Source organism: Lissotriton helveticus, chromosome 2_1, assembly GCF_964261635.1.
Source record: "Lissotriton helveticus chromosome 2_1, aLisHel1.1, whole genome shotgun sequence".
NCBI lineage: Eukaryota > Metazoa > Chordata > Amphibia > Caudata > Salamandridae > Lissotriton > Lissotriton helveticus.
In genome coordinates, this window is record NC_136059.1 from 158,813,481 (window position 1) to 158,832,062 (window position 18,582).

General features: G+C 48.1%; 1 protein-coding gene and 1 non-coding gene across 8 annotated transcripts in view; both read right to left on the minus strand.

The window, feature by feature from the left end:
* The window catches only part of UNC13B (unc-13 homolog B), a 3,555,093-nt gene that overhangs the window by 1,662,692 nt on the left and 1,873,819 nt on the right, over positions 1-18,582 (minus strand). For all 7 annotated transcript variants that reach the window (XM_078674667.1, XM_078674666.1, XM_078674664.1 and 4 more), the window contains one exon: positions 9,486-9,532. In XM_078674667.1, coding sequence (XP_078530793.1) covers positions 9,486-9,532 — 47 coding nt within the window. The remainder of the gene's footprint in view (positions 1-9,485; positions 9,533-18,582) is intronic.
* TRNAS-CGA (transfer RNA serine (anticodon CGA)) lies at positions 17,121-17,202 on the minus strand. The gene has a single exon. It is a non-coding gene; the product is annotated as a tRNA-Ser (tRNA).

Consider the following 18,582-nt stretch of genomic DNA (forward strand, 5'->3'; position numbering starts at 1 on the left):
TGTGTTTGGAAGAGACGATCCTCCACAGGTCGGCAGGAAGGTAAATGGGACAGAGTGTCCCTTGGAAGCTAGGTCCATTGAGTTTGGAAGAGACTATCCTCCAGAGGTTGATAGGACGGCAAATGGAACAGAGTGTCCCTTTGAAGCTAGGTCCACTGTGTTTGGAAGACACTATCCTCCACAGGCCGACAGGAAGGTAAATGGGACAGTGTCCCTTTGAAGCTAGGTCCATTGTGTTTGGAAGAGATGATCCTCCACAGGTCGACAGTAAGGTAAATGGGACAGAGTGTCCCTTTGAAGCTAGGTCCATTGTGTTTGGAAGAGGCTATCCTCCACAGGTTGACAGGAAGGTAAATGGGACAGAGTGTCCCTTTGAAGCTAGGTCCACTGTTTGGAAGAGGCTATCCTCCAAAGGTCGACAGGAAGGTAAGTGGGACAGAGTGTCCCTTTGAAGCTAGGTCCACTGTGTTTGGAAGAGGCTATCCTCCATAGGTTGACAGGAAGGTAAATGGGACAGTCTCACTCTCCTGGTTGCTCTGGTTTTCCTTGATACTGAGGGAAGACTCCCAGCTCTGACTTGTAACAAAGGTCATGGCTCGACCAATCTGAGTAAAAATGACCAAAGTAATCAACATCCCAGAACCTGCCACTGAATGGAACTGCAGCAATACACAAACATTGTTTATCTTAAATATACATCAAGATAAATATAAAGATGAAGCAAACTTCTAGCCAGAGTAGAGTGCCAAGATTTCCCGACCAGAAGCCTAGGGTCCCAAATTAAGGACTATCTTTTTTTATTTTGCTGCATGCCAGGGACGGGATGATGACCCAACCCTTGCTAGGTTCGAGACTAATAACCTGGGAAGAGACTAAAAACCTAGCTTTACTTTGAAAGTGAGAGCTGACTGGCTACGCAGTGGGGGTTTTGAAGGAGCCCATGCATGAAGAAGACGCTGCTCAGAAGAATGTGGGCTGTGGGGCTCTCTGCCGACTTGAGCAACTACTACAGCAACACAGGACAAAACCAGCACTGAGGTTCCGCAAGGAAGGTCCAGAGGCCCGGAGAGGTCTCCTACTAGAAGAGGCATTGACACCTGTAGCTAAGGGTGTCCTCAAATTCGATCAGGATGAATTCCACTCAGCCGGTCCAAGGCAAAAAACAGATAAAGCACTATAAAGACCACAAGCAACAGAAGCAGTCAGACTAACCAGAAAAACTCCAAATGACAAATGAAGCCCAAGATCGTCAGGAGGAGTGTCAATGCTGAGACCCAGGGTGGACACCCGTTTGTTTGGGAGGAGTTGTTTGAGAATGGGTCTGTGGAAACCCTCAGAAGCAAGACCTCTGTGACTGTGATCTCCGCCACCCCCAGAGCTACTCAAACAGACATTTTTTTTATTTTTATTTTTTAAACTTTGTTTATTGGAAGCATTACTCAGAAAGCACATGGTACATTCATAATACAGCGGTACAGTGCAATGAGTTCTTTTCAAGAGAGCAGAACTAGTTTGCTCAACATAACAAACTCTAGCCGCATATCGAACAGATATTGACAATAATTCAATAGAAAGCCACGTACACAAAGCCAGACCGGCGAAGTAAAGGTTGCTTGATAAGACTGCAATAGTAGCATGTTGTATGATTAGTCTGAGGTTTGCTCCATTTGAGACCACAGATATTCCCTGAAAGGGCCCCAAATGTCTCTGGGTTTGGACGTTGATGGTAATTCTTCGGCATACAGTTCTAATTGTTCTTGGCAGTAGGCCATATCTTTGAGCCACAAATGTATATTAGATTTTAACTTACAGTCCCATGTGAACAGAATGCGTCTTTTGGCCAACAGCAAGGCCACCCTCACAAAACGACCCATTAGAGACTTACATTGGGGGGTATAGGTAAGTAGACATTCCAATAGTATAGCCTGACCCGTCATCTTGTACAACAATGCATTGACTTCTTCCCAGTACCTGTGAACAGCTCCACAGTGCCATGCTAAATGCAAGAAGTCTGCTTCAAAATATCCACACCTCCGACAACTAGCTGAGTCGCAGAGACCTTGTTTGTGCAATTTTAGAGGGGAGTGATAAACCTGATGTGTGTAGTTAATGTTAATGATGCGGAGATTGTTGTTAGATGTCAATCTACCAGTCAGTGTACAGATTTGTACCCATACAGCCTCAGTGATCGGAGTGGCCAGGGTCGAGTTCCAGCAGGACAGTCTTTTATCAGGGCCTGTCGGTGTCTGTTTGTATAGCTTTGTATAATTTGGAAATCAGTTTCTACCTATTGAGAGCAGTTATCACCAGCTGTAGTGCCCGAGACACATGTGGTTCGATGGGGAATGTAGTGCTAGTGAGCTTTCATCGCTTGACGCAAGCGAAATCTGGTAAAGTGGAACAGTGGCGTGGGGTGTTTCACATACGCGAAGTCGTCATCAGTGGCATATGTCCCATCTATATAGAGGTCTCCCAGTTGCGTTATGCCCAACTCACTAAGTGTCAGTAGAGGGCCTCGTTCCTGCCCTATTGAAAGGGCGTTGTTACCGTGCAATGGCATGGCAGGTGCATATAAGGGAAGGCTGTTGGTTTTCCTCCCAATCTCTTGCCAGGCGTGCACCGTAACGTCAATAGTTTTAATCTCACATTTGGGCGTGTGACGCTGGACATGAGTGAGAATTCCCCTGAGTGGCACGCGATGTGCATCACCTTCCTCCACTGCCACATGAGGCAAAACATCATGTGGTTTAAACCAAAAGTAGGCATACTGCGCTTGACTGCACAAGTAATATACATAAAAATCAGGAGCCTGAAAACCTCCTCTATCAAATGTTTGCGTCAGGGTATGCCAGCTGATCCTAGGCTGTTTATTCCCCCACACAAGTCTCAACCGCTGTGTACGAAGTTGTTTAAAAAAATGCTGCGTTAGTCAGATGGGGACATTGCAGAATAAGTACAAAAACCTCGGCAGGATGATCATTTTAATTAGAGCTATACGGTCAGAGAGGGAAAAAGGCATTCCTATCCATCTGTCAACCTGTTCTGAGAGTGCGGTGTAAGCCTGGCCGTAATTTTCTCTAACGACTACCCCCGGGTCTCGATGAACCCATACCCCAAGGTACTTCACTGGTTCAGCCGACCCCAGAAGAGGATACTCTAGCTGTGGGGGAGGAGGTGGTCTGTGTCAGGGGGATGATAGTGGATTTTTCCCAATTGATTTGGAGGCCTGAGAAGAGACCGAATTTGATATACTCACGAATCATCGGGGAGAGATACAGATTGGGCTCACGGGCATAAAGAACCATGTTGTCTGCATAGATAGAGATCGCTACGGGTCGGTTATGAAAGGACAGGGCTACTGCTCTGTGCCCCTGTCTAATTCTGCATGTTAAGGGTTCTAGGATGAGAGCGAAGAGGAGAGGGGACAAGGGGCAACCCTGCTGGGTGCCTCTCTGCACAGGAAAGGAATCAGAGGTGACCCCGCCACCCCTCACTCTCGCCGAGACATCCGTGTATAATATTTGTACCCACCTAATATATACTGGGGGAAAGCCCATACGACGCAGCATGAAGAGCCAGCGCCGTTCTATGGAATCAAAGGCGTCAAGTAACACGGCGACCGCAGGTAAATCAGGATCCAACACATGAAGCATGGCGAACAGAATGCGGGGGGTGAGGGAAGTGGAGCGCTCGGGAATAAACCCCGACTGGTCGGGGAGCACCAGAAGGGGCATTAGGGGCTGCAACCGGGTGGCCAACACTTCCGCAAGGATTTTGGCATCTAGGTTTATTAACGAAAGAGGGCGGTATGAGTCACAGCTCTCCTGGGGTTTATCACGCTTTAAAAGGGTAATTATAACGGTTTGGCGTAGAGTGGGGGGGAAGGTAGCCAGCGTCATGAGCCTCAGCATATAGTTCTAATAGATGCGGCACGAGAATATATACATAATGTTTATAAAATTCCGCAGTCAGGCCGTCAGGCCCTGTAGCCTTATTATTAGGTAGAGACAGTATTGCCTCTCTGATATCCTTGTCATCTATGGGCATCTCGAGATATTTTCTGTGGCCATCCGATAACCACCCAATGGCCGTGTCCTGGAGGTAGTTTGACATGGCGTCCTCCTCTATGCTCCCTCTGGTGGAGTATAGTGACTCATAGAACTGCTTGAACTGCTCTACAATGGCCTCATGAGTATGGTGCGATGTGCCGGTGCTGTCCACAATGTGATCTATGGGGGAATATGCCGACCTTCGCTGTAATTTGTCTGCTAGGACCTTACCCGGTCTACCACCCTCCCCGTAGGCACGAGCAACATGGCGTTTGGACAAATATTTGATTTCAGTCTCCGCTAGAGTGTTATATTCCTCAGTCGGCTCCAGAATCTGGGCAAGTTTGTCTGCACTGGGGTCCTGATTATAAAGTGCCTCTGAATCCCTTAGTTGGCCTTCCAATGTGGACAATCTTCCCCGAAGATCTCTAAGTATCCCTGCTGATGTTCCGATACAGACCCCTTGGATCGTTGCCTTAAAGGCCTCCCACAGTGTGGCCTGACTGCTCACTGAGCCCGTGTTTAAATCAAAAAATTGCACAATATTGGACCTTATAGTGTCAGCGAATACTGGATCAAGTAGCGATGTTGCCCTGAATCGCCACGTGAAGGGCCGATGTGGAGAGTCGGGCATCGTGAGTTCAATTGTTACGGGGCTGTGATCCAAGAGGGTCCGAGGTAGAATGTCTGCCTTTGTCACCCATGAGTCAGCGGTTTCGCTAAGGAGCCAATAATCCAGGCGGGACCAGCTGTTAAATGCCGGCGTTATATGTGTGCCAACCAGTACGTCCCTGTGCCTTAGTCTCCATGAGTCCACCAGCCCCAGTTCCTCCATCGCCCCTCGAATGCAATGAACCACTTTGACCATACAGGCACCAATTGGGTCTGATTTGTCAAGTACTGGGTTTAAAGGAGTATTAAGGTCACCGCCCCACAGTATGACGGATTCAGGCCATGCACGCAAAACGTCTAGCAGGTGGTGAAAGGGAGTGGCATCATCTACTACAGGACCGTACATATTCACAATGGTAACTAGTCACATTCCAAGCTTACCCTGCACTGCGGCCCATCGGCCCTCAGCATCCACTTTGGTATAAATGGCCTGAAAAGGTACCCCCTTCTTAATAGGAATAAGCACCCCCCCGGCATATGATGAATACGATGCACCTAGTTTAAAAGCAGCCCATCTTCCATCTTTACCCTCTGAGTGTTTGCTGAGATGAGTCTCCTGTAACAGGGCAATGCCTATATTATGCCTGTCTAGGTATGCAAGGACCTGCCGTGTTTTCTTCGGTGTGTTCAAACCTCGGATGTTCCAAGATATACATTTAATTACACTACTACACATATGCAGTAAACAATCTCGGAATAGTAATGATCTGTAAGCAGATATGTACGTGGCACAATGCTGGAAAAGTCTCTTGTCGCTAATGCAACAAGCAGAGCGATAGCGGCATTGAAAAATTAATCATACCCTCCCACCCCCCACCCACTTCAGCTGCCCCAATTTGCCAAAGGTTCCGTCCCTCCATATTCTAACACCCCACGCCAACAGCACAGGAAAAAACAACCAGTCCTGAGACCACTGGTCAGTGCCCAAACACAGTAAAATGAAAAAATACAGAGAGTGAGGAACACCCATGGGGGAACGTAGCAGCGTAGTATTCCTCCCTATCTTACAGGGAGGGGCCGCAAAAGTCAGCATTTTAACCTCCAACCTGAGCCCATCATATAAGAACAGTAGAGAATGGGTAGGAGTCCAGCGCCGAGATCATGATACATTAACAGGTCAGATAGAAAAATAATGTGCTCCCTTCACTTAAGTCCGAACAGCTAGGAGGTAATGACAGTGTTACCCAGAAGTAGGGATCCACAGCGTGGTGTATGATATATTAATCGGTCAGAACCTTAGCCACCCCATAGAGAAGAACTGAAAATCTCCCGCCCCCAGATCCATATGCAGTTGGAGCCTGAAAATCAGAGAACTATAACAACCATTTCTCAGTCAGCACAAATATAAGTGGTGTAACACAGGCTAACAGTAAAGAGGGCAGAGAAAGAGTTAGAACACAATTACAGCAGCATCTCCGTCAGGGGCCTCAGTCATCCACATCCGATAGGTGCGTTGGGGAGCTTTTGCGACGGCGGAGCGATTTTGCATGGTCCATCGCCAGCTTAGAGTTGATAAATATCTCCGCGCCCTCTGCTTCTCCAATGCGCAGTCGTGCTGGATAAAGCATGGCGTATGGGACGTGTTCTTGCATCAGCAGTTTCTTCACTCCCAAAAATTCTTTCCTGGCCGCTTGGACAGCAGCGGTGAAATCCCGGAAAATTGTGAGCACGTTACCTTGGTAGTTGATGGTGCCTTTTTGGCGTGTAACGCGCAGGATCGTGTCGCGGTCCCTGAAGTTTAGAAGTCGTGCAATAATTGGCCTTGACGGGGCTCCAGGCGGGGGACGTGCTGCAAGAGAGCGGTGTGCTCGCTCCACCGCGAACATGACCGACAGGTTATCCGCTCCACAAATCTCACGCAAGAGTGTCTCCACGTAATCTTCAACTCTTCCAACATTTGTGGACTCTGGAAGGCCCAGAATGCGCATGTTATTGCGCCGTGAGCGCGCTTCTATGTCCTCATTCTTGGCCTGTATCATGGCCAATAGCTTGGATATGTCCGACGTCTTGGAGGTGACCTGCTGCAACCCATCCTCAGCGTCTGAAATTCGCTGCTCCGCTTCCCCCAGTCTCGCGGCCTGCTTGTCGAGTTTGGAGGAGAAGTGGTCCATCCTCCCATTTAACGCCTCTATTTTGCCGTCTATGGTCTGTAGGCTGGCTTGTATGGCCGCTAAAGACTTCTCCAGCGTTGAGGGCGTCGGAGCGGCCGCATCCAGCTCAGAGTTAGACATTGCATTTTGTGATGTCTTGGCGCCCTTGCGCAGCTCAAAAGTTAATCGGGGTTGGGACTTGTCTGGTTTTCCCATATTGACTAGCTACTGGGAAGAAGGAGTAATATCATGGCCCGCCCCAGGCAGGTATGTTTGAGCACTGGCAAGGATGAACCTCCAGCGGCTGAGCGGAGTTAGGTCCACAATTCCCACAGTACGGGTCCGCAGCGTGACAAAATGGCACGACAATGCCAGCTGATCCACAGTTAACACAAGATACCAGCGCCCCACATCTGGCGCATAGCGCACACCGCATACACTGTCTCGTAGCAATTGTCCCAATGCTCAATGTGGAGGAAGCACAGCGAGCGAGGATGTGTGGAGAAGAAGCTCACTCCAAATATGCCTCCTACGCCGCCATTAGCCAATGTCCACTTCAGAGATATGGCAGGCGCGAATCCGCCTCTCATGTGTTATCGGGTGTGCGCGGCAAAGAAGCGAGTACCATACACCCTGGTGTGAGCACTCAGTCAGGGTCGCACTGTTCGTGGAGCAGTTGATGTGGGGGCAGGAGTGACAGTCAGGGAAAGGAAAAGCCTCCCGCCGTCGCTTCCCGCGTCGCCGACTATGCCCGCGTCCTACCTCCACTTTTGAAGCTGGGGCCTCTCCTGGCTGCCTTCCCCGGGTCGCAGCATGGGTGTTTCAGTGGCCGCCCGCTGGGAGAGGACTCACTTCAGGTTCAGCAGGGCACCGGCGCTTCACTCCGTCATCTGCCACAGCACCTCCGATCTGTTCAGCAATGCGGCATTATGTAGGCTGGACGCTGGCGTCTCCCGGCTGCTCCGACTCAGCTCTTGCCGATGCTCGCGGCCGCCATTAAAGTGCGGCCCGCACTGCTGCTAGATGTGCGCTCGCGTAATCAGGCACTCCGCCGCACAAGGGACCCAGAGCCGGATACCTCTCAGTGGCGACATTTGATGAGACACAAACGTATGTCAGGCTCCTGGGCAAAATGAAAGTGCAGATGGCCCGGTTGGAGGAGGATTGATTAAGGATTTATTTCGCGGCCGGCAGAGCTACACTAAAGTGCGGCCATCTTGCCGGACGCTAAGCCACGCCCCCCAACTCAAACAGACTTATTCTGGTAATAGCATGATATACCAGATACTATGACAAGTGGCACTCATCAGATGAAGTTTTTCAGTCACCTGGGTCCGAGAAAGGGCCACATCACCCTCACGGGCAGGCCAGGCACCCCACAAGGTCGGAAGTGAGCCTAGTTCCAGCAACACACACAGGACATACCTGCTCAGATCCACTGCACAACGTCGCCGTAAAGGACATAAAAGAAATGTGGCACTACACAGGTGTGAAGAGTGCATCTGTTTGGCGAATAGGGGAAGAGCAAGTCCACAAGATGTACCTCCAGTAGTCTACACTGAGATTTCCTCCAAAGGTCAATGCACATTGCCTTACGAGACTATCCCCAGATCATGTAAGGTACTGTTTCTCCAAAGAACCCCTAACAAATCTCACATGCAGTATGTTTCTAGTGAGTGTATAGTATTAAACTACTGTTTTTCTCATAAAATCAAGCACTGGCTGGCATGAGTTATCAATTGTTTCTAGAAACATACTGAATGCCGAGTCCCTAAACCCACACCACAGCACTGAGGAAACTTTGGAGTGGTCAACTTCGCTGCCCTGAAAGTTCAAGTTAGGGGATTCCAGTAACCACTGAGACCCTGAATATGTTCACACACCAGGTGTTCATTAAGAAAAGAGGGGTCAGCACATTAAACACAGCAAACAGATCTAATAATATTGATGAACTGACATAGCACCTCATCCACAGTCATTCTCAGACCATTTACCATAGATGCCTCAACAACCTCCTTACTCACCTGGGGTGTCAAACCTGTTTTGGTCTCATACAATAGTTTTACCAATTCTGAGTGTGCTTGTAGCTTATATGTAATCCCCTTTTCGGATAAATTAGCACTGTATGGAATCGAGGAAATTGGTCTGAAATTTGCTTGGTTAACGCCTAGCATGCCGATTAAAGGAGGGGAGGTAGTATGACATTTTCTAAATAGGAATGGCAGGAGGCCTTTATCACATCTGTTAGTACTAAGACAATAGTGTGTTTGTCTGAGCATACTAATACATGTAGTGGAAGTAAATGTTATGTAGAGTGGGGGAATTTATATGTGTTACCATGAATGATGTGTAGATTGATTTCAAAGACAGTTAACCTTATGTAGATGATGGAGCTAGTGTTGGGCACATTCGATGATTAACTTGTTTGGAGTTAGTAGGTCAGATTTTAGCTTAAAAAAGCAAGCAGTTGGCGGTGACTGTGAATGAGAGGGTCAATCATCTGGAGACTACAACATGTGCATTCAGCTCCATGTAAAAAAAAGTTGCAAGATATGTTGATACATATTCACAAACAGTGCAAGCACTTCACAAAATGTCAATGTCTCTTCACAAAACAATGAGAAACTACAAAGCATGCATTGAATCACAGGACAAATCATCATGAACTACTCACCCTCCTTTAAACCATGGTGGTTTGGCTGGATCGCCATCATCTTGAGTCTGAAATAAGACAGAATGCAGAGTTTGTCATACGCTTGGAGAAGTCACACATCAATGACGCGTCTTGTTGAGCGAGACCACGACCAATCACACACTGATATCTTATGGCTCATGCAAGTGATAACATATAACTGTCACATGGTACAAACTCGCCTCCAGAAGGAATCACAAAGGCTGACGATATGAAAAGACATTTGATGAGACACAAACGTATGTCAGGCTCTGATTAAACACATCTCACAAGGCCTCTGCAGAACCTGTTCCGTGCTCCACCTTTTGCACTTAAAGTTCATAAACTTGATAAGACACCATAACAATCAGAAGTAACAGTACAGGAATAACGTCTGAGCTGCTCATAGATCAACAAGTTTGCAGTCATATAGCAGTACATCATCATGTTCGTCTAGCAATCTGACCCTGTGTCTGCCCCACCCAAACCTTCTATATGCTTTATAACCTCTCTAATGATGCGAAGAGAGGAGGGGTAACAAACTCCTGTGTGTTGCAAAGTCACCCGGTACCTTGGGCACCCCCCCATTTATTGCTGACTCGTGCTGTTGATAACTGACTCCGACTGTCCCTAAGCTCTGTCTAACGAGGCCCAGGGCCAATACTATGGTGAAAATACACACACAGATTAGGTGTTGGCATGACCTACCCTATAAGTCCCTAGTACATAATAGGGGAGGGGATTAAAACTACCTTTAAGCCCCAAGTATATAATAGGGCATGGCAGGTTAGAGGCCAGTGGCCCTTTCTGCACGTGCACGTGTGCACTGCTGACAGCCTGAGGTCTTTTAAAAACAAAATGGCTTCAAGAGGAATAAAGAGTGGACACCATGTAAGCTACAGGTTAACAGAGCTCACCTGGACCATCACCACTAAGAATCCCCAGCATGAAGTGTGCCCAGTGGATTTGTAAGGGTTTTGTCCAAGTGGATTGTGGGAACTGAAGTCCCACATTTTCAAGGACAATCTTGGATTGTGTTTTGGACACTTCGGGACTCCCAGAGGAACTTCAGTAAGAAGTTCCAGAAGTTTGGAGAACTTTGGAACAACTCTGTAAAAAGCTCAATAAGAGGATCAACTCAACCACGAGAGCCAAGCCAGCGACCTCCAACCGCGGGCAGGCCTAACCTGCTGGTTCGTCCTGCTGAAAAGCTCCAGAGGTCCGACTTCCAGAGTTTGACCGGGAGCTCCCTAGAAAGCAAGCCAGTGAACCCTCACCGAATCCGGACTAGTGAAGAGTATCAAGGGACCCTGGCAGAAAAACCTATAGAAAAGTTTCTAAGTCCGAAGGTAAAACTTTGACCGAGGCCTAATGCAAGGGGTAGCCGCGCAGGGCTCCATCACAGTTGGCCTGAAACTTTTGACTTTGACCGTGTCTACCACGACCAGATGTCCCAACAGGCGCTATTGGTTTCAATGTGCTATATAGTGCTAAATCTTTAAAATTCATATCTCTAGTTTCCTACATTGGATTTTTTCGTTTAGGTGTCATTTTAAAGATAAAAATATTTCCTATTTGTATAAATTGGTGTTGGATTTTTATTGTCTGTTGTGTCTTAATCATTTACTGAATTAGTGCTTTTAAATGCTTTACATACCTGTCTCTGAAGTCAAGCCTGCCTGCTCGCAGCCAAGCTACCAAGGGTTGAGCATGGGAATCATTTCCTGAGACCTATTCTGAGCCCTAGACTGTGTTAGTGGCCTTATTGCCAGTGGTAGAAACATTTTACCACTACTTATAATCCACTTTCCAACACTGTGCAGCTACTCTTTTTATTCTGGAAAAGTAGCAAAACTTATTTTGCAGTAGTACACAGAAGGTAGACAAATGTTGCCATTTTATTTTCTTCCAAACCTGATTTTTGTGAGGCCGGATGGCCCTGAAACTCTAATCATTGCAGCAGTCATCCAACTATTTGGAGAAAAAGGCAGTTTTCTGTTTTGTTAGCATAACTAATGTCAACTTATGGCAATCGTACACACTGTAACATTACCAATTCAAGATATTCGTTTTCTAGACCTGAGACAGACACACAAACACACTCTGAAGAGTTAGTGCTTTCATGCTAGCATATAATCAGGCCTGACTTGTATGTAACATGAATGTATTACCAGGAAAGCCCTGGCGCACACAAGACCATACTGAACCTTGGCATGTAAACGTGAAGAGCAGTCCCCAGTTCTATGAGACTGATAGTTTTTGTATTGGCTAAGAGGAATAAACTGGAATAAAAAGTGTGCACGTGGGCAGGTCAAGAGATGGGGCCCTTGAGATCGGTGGATGCGTGTGTTCAACAAGCTGTGCGTTGAAAGGAAATGGGTAACAATCAAATATACATTTCAATTCCACCATAAACAGCCAAAATCAACAATCATCTTCTCACTGTGATAGCCTCACCAGCTTTCCTGGCTTACATTTCAACTAGATTGTGCTTTGTAGTATTACACGGACACCTAAAGATCTGAAAGAATACTTTAAATGGCACACCCTACTACCAATGTGAACAAGTATTCAAAACAAGCATTGGCATAACCAATAGGTCTCGCCTTTGGGGAATTATAAGTGTTAGAGAGAGCTATTGGCTTTGTTAACGTTTTTATTCTGTGTTGCAGATCATTGTGAATGTTGCGCAGCATGTTTAAAAGTTATAAGTTATAATTAAAAAAGTGTTATAACCATTTGTCACTTTATATATAATCTAGAAAACATTATATACAACTGAAGTTTCCTAATAAAAACATGACGTCACTGTTGTCTTATACTCGCACTTAGAGACACGGCGACAGCTGATGTGCGGCGCCTTTAATGCCGTTGATCTATCAGAAAAGCAAAATGAAGCCTGACAGTTCTCGATAGACACTGCACAAAGTGACCACATGTATACACTGAACCCAGTACCTCTGGCAGCTAACTTGTGGATATACTGCACAGCACACTCTAAACCTAACAACCCCTACGTATACACCAAACTCAGCAACTCTAAGAGCGCCTATGTATACTCAGAAATCGGTGACTCTTGCAGCTGACATGTACATGCTTTGCACACTGTAAAACGGACAGATTTTACACATACACTGTACACCTACCCCCAGTGGCCTACATATACAAACCTACTTCTTGTACCCGTCACAGCCCTCCCAACTCCGTGGTGACGTAGCAAGGGTATCAGGGGCCTTGGCGCAAGAGAGGAACAAGGGCCTCAATTACTGCTTTAGCACTAAATAAGCTGTTATACTTCGGGTGCAGCGGGGCCCTCAATAAAGTGTTTATAATTCGGGTGCAGCGGGTCCCCGGTGCTACTGCACCCGCTACCTTATTGATAGGTACGCCCCTGCCAGTCCAATGTGTACTCACAGCACATGGTAAACCCAGCTTTCCCCTTCAATGGCTTGTATGTACATATATATTCAAATTCAAATAAGCTTTATTCGGTTTTTAAGTTTAAAACCATAAAAGCAACAAAGAGAAATACATACGTACATAAATAACTCGACAATTCATTACAAAGTTAAAAGAAAACCATCTATTTAAAACAAACTAAAAACGAGTCAACTAATCAGAGTAATAACGCAAAGTGCACATAGTCCCCTTTCACCAGGTATTATAATTCAGTGGTTGGGGGCTAGGATAAAAGTCATGCAAATCCCAAATACAGATGGGACCATCTCCAATTTTGGGCTGAGCAGATCGTAAATAAGGGGCAATGTTCCTGTGTTTGAATTTAATTAATATCAAATCCCCCGGAATATCTTTAGGCAACATGCCTAGCCACCCCACCCTCCTCACGCTCAAAATTCCGCCATCTAGAGTAGGTGGTAACGGTCTATTATTTTGGAGCCAAAAAATGGCTTTGTTCAGCAGGTCCTGGTGTGTTTCCAATTTGCCCCGTTTAAGTGCAGGGACCCCAGAGAGAACCGTCACGTATGGGGCGGCTTCAGGGGGTACATTAATTTGATGCCTTCTTTCTTGAATAATTCTGGGAGTTGTGTGAGGGACATATACAGGATTAGAAGTAACATTGCGGCCACTTGGAGTGGGTGTGGTACGAGGGGAATCAATAGTTTGAGTTTTCCTGCTTGCAACGGGCTTAGCCTTTTCGAGGTTAGTAGAGAAAGTAGGACATGTAGGTATAGCAGTGTTTTCAGGTACTGGATAAATCCTTTTTACTGTTTTTTCGATACTGGACAACCTGTCCCCCAGGTCGTTGATTTTAGTGGCCAGAGGTGATAATGCAGAGTTTAACAATCGTTCGATTAGAGCCAATAGGGTCAATTGGAGAGGCGACACAGAGTCATTGGTTGTAGTCTCAGCCTTATCCGTCATTAATAACGTAGGATTGGGGGAGGAGCCAAGATGGCGATCGGAACAGTCGCATAAACGCCTCGCTCCGAGATCCCTTCCTCCCCGCCGCCTATCCTGTCTTTAATCCTGATCGGGGTGTTCCGAATTTGGTTACCTGGGAAGAGCCTTCACTTACCGTCTTTTTCCGGGGCTCTGGCGTGCAGTGGTTTCTGCGTTCTGCCCTTGTAACCTTGCTGGCCTTCCCGGCCCTGACGCCGGGGCCTCGAGTGCTGTGTCTGCCCGGAGGTGTTCGGAGTGCCGGCGGCCCGGAACCGCTGAAGAGACCCGATGGTGGGAGCCTGAGAGCCGCGAGCCGGAAGCGCCGAAGCGGACCCACCCCCGATGGTGGGCCACCCCGCATGCCTGATTGCCTGCCGGCCCGAAGAAGAGAAGCCGCGTTGTCCGGCACCCCTCGGGTGAGAAGACCACTCCTGTTGATTGTCCTGCCTGGGATCCGGTGCAGGGCTCCCCCGAGTGTTGTGGGGAGCACGCCCGTTCTTCTGGTGACTCTCCTTTCTCCGCCGAGCGCCATCCGCCGCGGATCGGCTGTGTGTCCTGGGGCCTCCGGCACTCCTGGTGGGCTTGGCGGCGGATGCGACAATGGCGGCGGGCGATATGCACAAGATGGCGGATGGCCCCTCGGAGTGTCTTCCTCCTGGAGACAGGGACGTTGCTGCATTTGCTCTCCCCAGACCTCGTTTGATTCGGGCGGCCCCTACACGGAGTACTGTCTTGTTCGCCCTGGGTGCTCTGCGGATCGACCTGTCCTTGCACTGCCGGGACTTGGAGTTGCGGATCGCCGCCATGGTTGTTCAGCCATTTTGTGACGCGGTGTCGTCTCCCCGAGTTGGTATTGTTGAGACTTCTCCAGCTGCTGTGCTGGGATATCCGGCTGGGTGTTCGATTCCATGGGATCAAGTGGACCCGGTGCCGATGCAGCAGTATTTCCTACATCCTGATTTCTTTGCTTTGTGTTGGACAGCCCGGACTTTGTGCTTGGCCACGTGGATCTTTGGGTTACTTCTGCATTCTGACTGTTGCCGAGTTTTCCTGGCTGCTTTTTGTTCGCCGAGACGGTGTTCCGTGAAGATCCCACTTGCTTTCCTTGACTGGTATGGACCCACTGTATCATGCTGTTTCCTGGCCGTGGCGGGGTCTGGCAGCTCTGCTTTTCATAGAAGTGGACAGGGATGATCGTGCCTGGGTGCCTGCGGGACTTTTGTTTTGTTAATTGGCATCTCCGTGCCTCATCATTTGGACAGTTCCTGTCTTCATCCTTTATGTAGGCTTTTCTCAGTTTCCTTTTTTGACCTCGACTAGTGATCCGTTATTGCGGGTGGAGTGGTGTTCTGTATTTCGATCGCTGGCTCCCCTCCTCTCTTCTCTCCTCTCCTTCTCTTCCCTCTTTTTCCTCTCCTTTTATCCCTTTCTCCTTTTTCCCTTCGTTATTATACCCTTTCTCTCTCTTCTATATTTCGGGTGACTCTGGGCGACAGGCACGCTGTTTAGTGGGATAGGCCATAGCCATTACAGTGATGTAGGGTGGGGGGGGTGTTTGTTATTTTAGTTTGTTTTCTTCTATGGTCCCTTTTTTGCTTCTTTCTAGGGGGTGGGCTATGTCCCTTTGTTCTTTCTCCTTCGTTTCGTAAGTGTCTGCACTTTCTCCTTTTTCGGGGCGGGAGGGCGGTCTATGCGGTGACCCATTTACTTGTTTGCTACGATTTGTCCTTTATTTTTGAACCTTTGTGGGCATTGGATGTATCTGGGCTTTGCTCTACTGTGGTGATTTGATTGCGTAGGGGGCTGCATCCCTCTCGTCCCCCCCCTCTTTTTCTGAGTATGTTGCATGACACATGGGTAGATATGGCTTCTGCCTCCACTATACATCATAAAATGAAACCTTTCTTATCCTGGCGCTTACTGTGTAACGATTTCATTACTCGTCTATCCTGTATTCATCCTACCGTACACATTGATGTTGTTCTCTTTTGATTCTCCTGATTTTGCGGCCGGCCCTTGTGGTTGTAGGCCTGCGCTTGTACTTATACCTGTTTCTCAATAAAGGTTTTTAAAAAAAAAAAATAAAAAAAAATAACGTAGGATTGGAGGGGGAAAATGAGGGGCTACAGCACATTTGATCGATAATAGCCTCATCATGTTTCCTTTTACTGGTTGAACCCCGGGACAGTATGTTGGCCTGAAGAAGGATGTTTTCGGGGGATAAAGGTACATCCTGGGAAGTGCAATTTATTCGGTGAGTGTCTCTTCCCACTATGGGGGGGTTGATACCTCCGGTGAATAGTTTGTGCCACACAGGGCATTCAACTCCTCCCAGATGGACATAATTATTAAATAGCGGAAATCCGGAAACAATATTGGCAATTCAAAGCGGAAAAAATAAAAAGATTTAAAGTCTCTGTACCTCCTCCTTCGATGGGGCCAAATGGGGTGGCCCGTCCCGTCCTCCTCAGTCCTCTGAGGGCCACAGAGGGCCCGTCCTTTGCCCGGGCTTAGCCCGGCTGGTCCCGCGCGCGGTCCCGCGTCGCGGGGGTTATCCTCGGATTAAATGCGCCTCCGTGCGCGGAAGTGTCCTTGGCGGTTTCCGCCGCTGTGCCGCTGAGCAGCCTGGGGTATGTAGTCCCCACCTCCGCACTGCGGCCGCTATGGCTGTGTCTGCGGCGGCGGGAGGGGGGGGGGGAGAACACCAGCAAGCCCACCGGGATACCGTAATGCCGCCTGCACCAGGGCGCAGGCAGGGAGAAGTGCAGCAAACCCCCGTTGTTTTACAAGGTCCGCCCGCTCTGCCGGGGTTATCCTCGGATTAAATGCGCCTCCGTGCGCGGGTGTCCTTGGCGGTTTCCGCCGCTGTGCCGCTGAGCAGCCTGGGGTATGTAGTCCCCACCTCCGCACTGCGGCCGCTAAGGCTGTGTCTGCGGCGGCGGGAGGGGGGGGGAGAGAACACCAGCAAGCCCACCGGGATACCGTGATGCCGCTTGCACCAGGGCGCAGGCAGGGAGAAGTGCAGCAAACCCCCGTCGTTTTACATATATACTTTAAGCATTAACCCTTCGAAATCACACTCTATGCCTTTGTCGCTTACGGATTGGTAGATAGGTACATACATGAGCGACGTGTTAACCATTGTAGTTCTCATATACACGGATAGAGAAGGACTATATAGAATTCGCCCTGTGTCTAATCACTGTTGCACCAGAAATATTTTTATATAAAAATGTACGCTGTAAGCAGGATTCAAACCTGCGCCGGGAAACCCCATTGGATTTCGAGCCCAACGCCTTAACCACTCGGCCATCACAGCAGTTGTGCAAAGTTTTTTGTGTTTTTTTTTTTTTATAAGAACACAGAGCCGCTGGGAAACGCGTGATGGAGCACGCACGTGCTTTACACGAGTGTATTCACTATTCATTAATACCCATACAAATAGTTAAATCAACTCATAAATTGAAGAATCTGGATGCACATACAATGGCCTGCACATGGCAATAGCAACAGGTCCTGTGTACGTGGAATGCAAGCAAGAACTGCAACTGCGTAGACTTTCCTCCTCAAGCCCCTAACTGGCCCTTTGTTGTATGTGGTAAAAATCTTTGTTCCCAACATTGCGGGATTCCTGGCAAAAGAGTGAAACTTGCGAGTATGGAAAACATCAAAGACACTGGCGGAAAGCAGCTGATGGCCTCGTAGCTGAAGCCAGGAAGGAGACGAAGGGAACATGCGAGGACGATAGTAACATTGAATAGGGTGAAAAAAAAGTTTAAACAAACACGGCAGTGAAAGCGAGAGTGTTTGTTTACTTAGGAACATGAGCCAAGATCAGATAAGGAAGGTATGCAGCTGGCACAATGCGCGCCACTGCTCGCTCCCGAGCCCCCTAGGCCAGGGGAGTTAACGTTAAAAGAAAAGGCGGGCCATGCTGTCGTCTTTGGCCATTTGCATGCTTTGATTACTGAAAGCCACACGCAAAGGCCAATAGAATATGTGGGAGTTAACTAACTCCCACGGAGAAGTTTAGGAACAGTGTGGAGGGCTCACAAGAAGCCTCACATAGAGCAGCGCATGCGCACTGCGCTAGGCTCTACCTAAATATGTATCTTGTGATCCAATTACTTAGATCACCGTAATGCCGTGGTTGGGACATTTACATGAGCATTCACTTCTCATTGTGCAACTATACAATGGGTGCCGGTTCCCGCAAATCTGTGTACAATATACCTGTTCACAACAATACAAGGAGCACATCACAGCAAAGAGCTGGAGAACGGTAAAGTCTGCTTGAGAAGAAAGACTGCTGATTTAAGAAAATGAGAGGCATGGCTCTGTCATCCCTAAATATATGCCTGTGGATTTAACAGAGAAGGAAATCCGCACTTGCAAGTCCACAGAAGTGTGCAGTTCCGCACTGCCCTCCCCCGCCCCCATACATCGAATTCAAATGTGGAGGAATCCCTTTCCCGGGCCCCTTCAAGGTGTTTCGGACACTCTCCAATAAGTCATTGTTACCTCTGTGACATTTCCTGCCCTTAGCCTACACCAACGACTGCAAGTGGCGGACTTTGTACTAAGTGCCCAAACCCTACAAAGTCCGATTCTGCCTGGTGAGGGTACAAATTATACATTTCATGCACCTGGACTGTAAGAGTCAGGCCCTATGCGTGTTAGCAGTTCCAAGGCAAGTGCT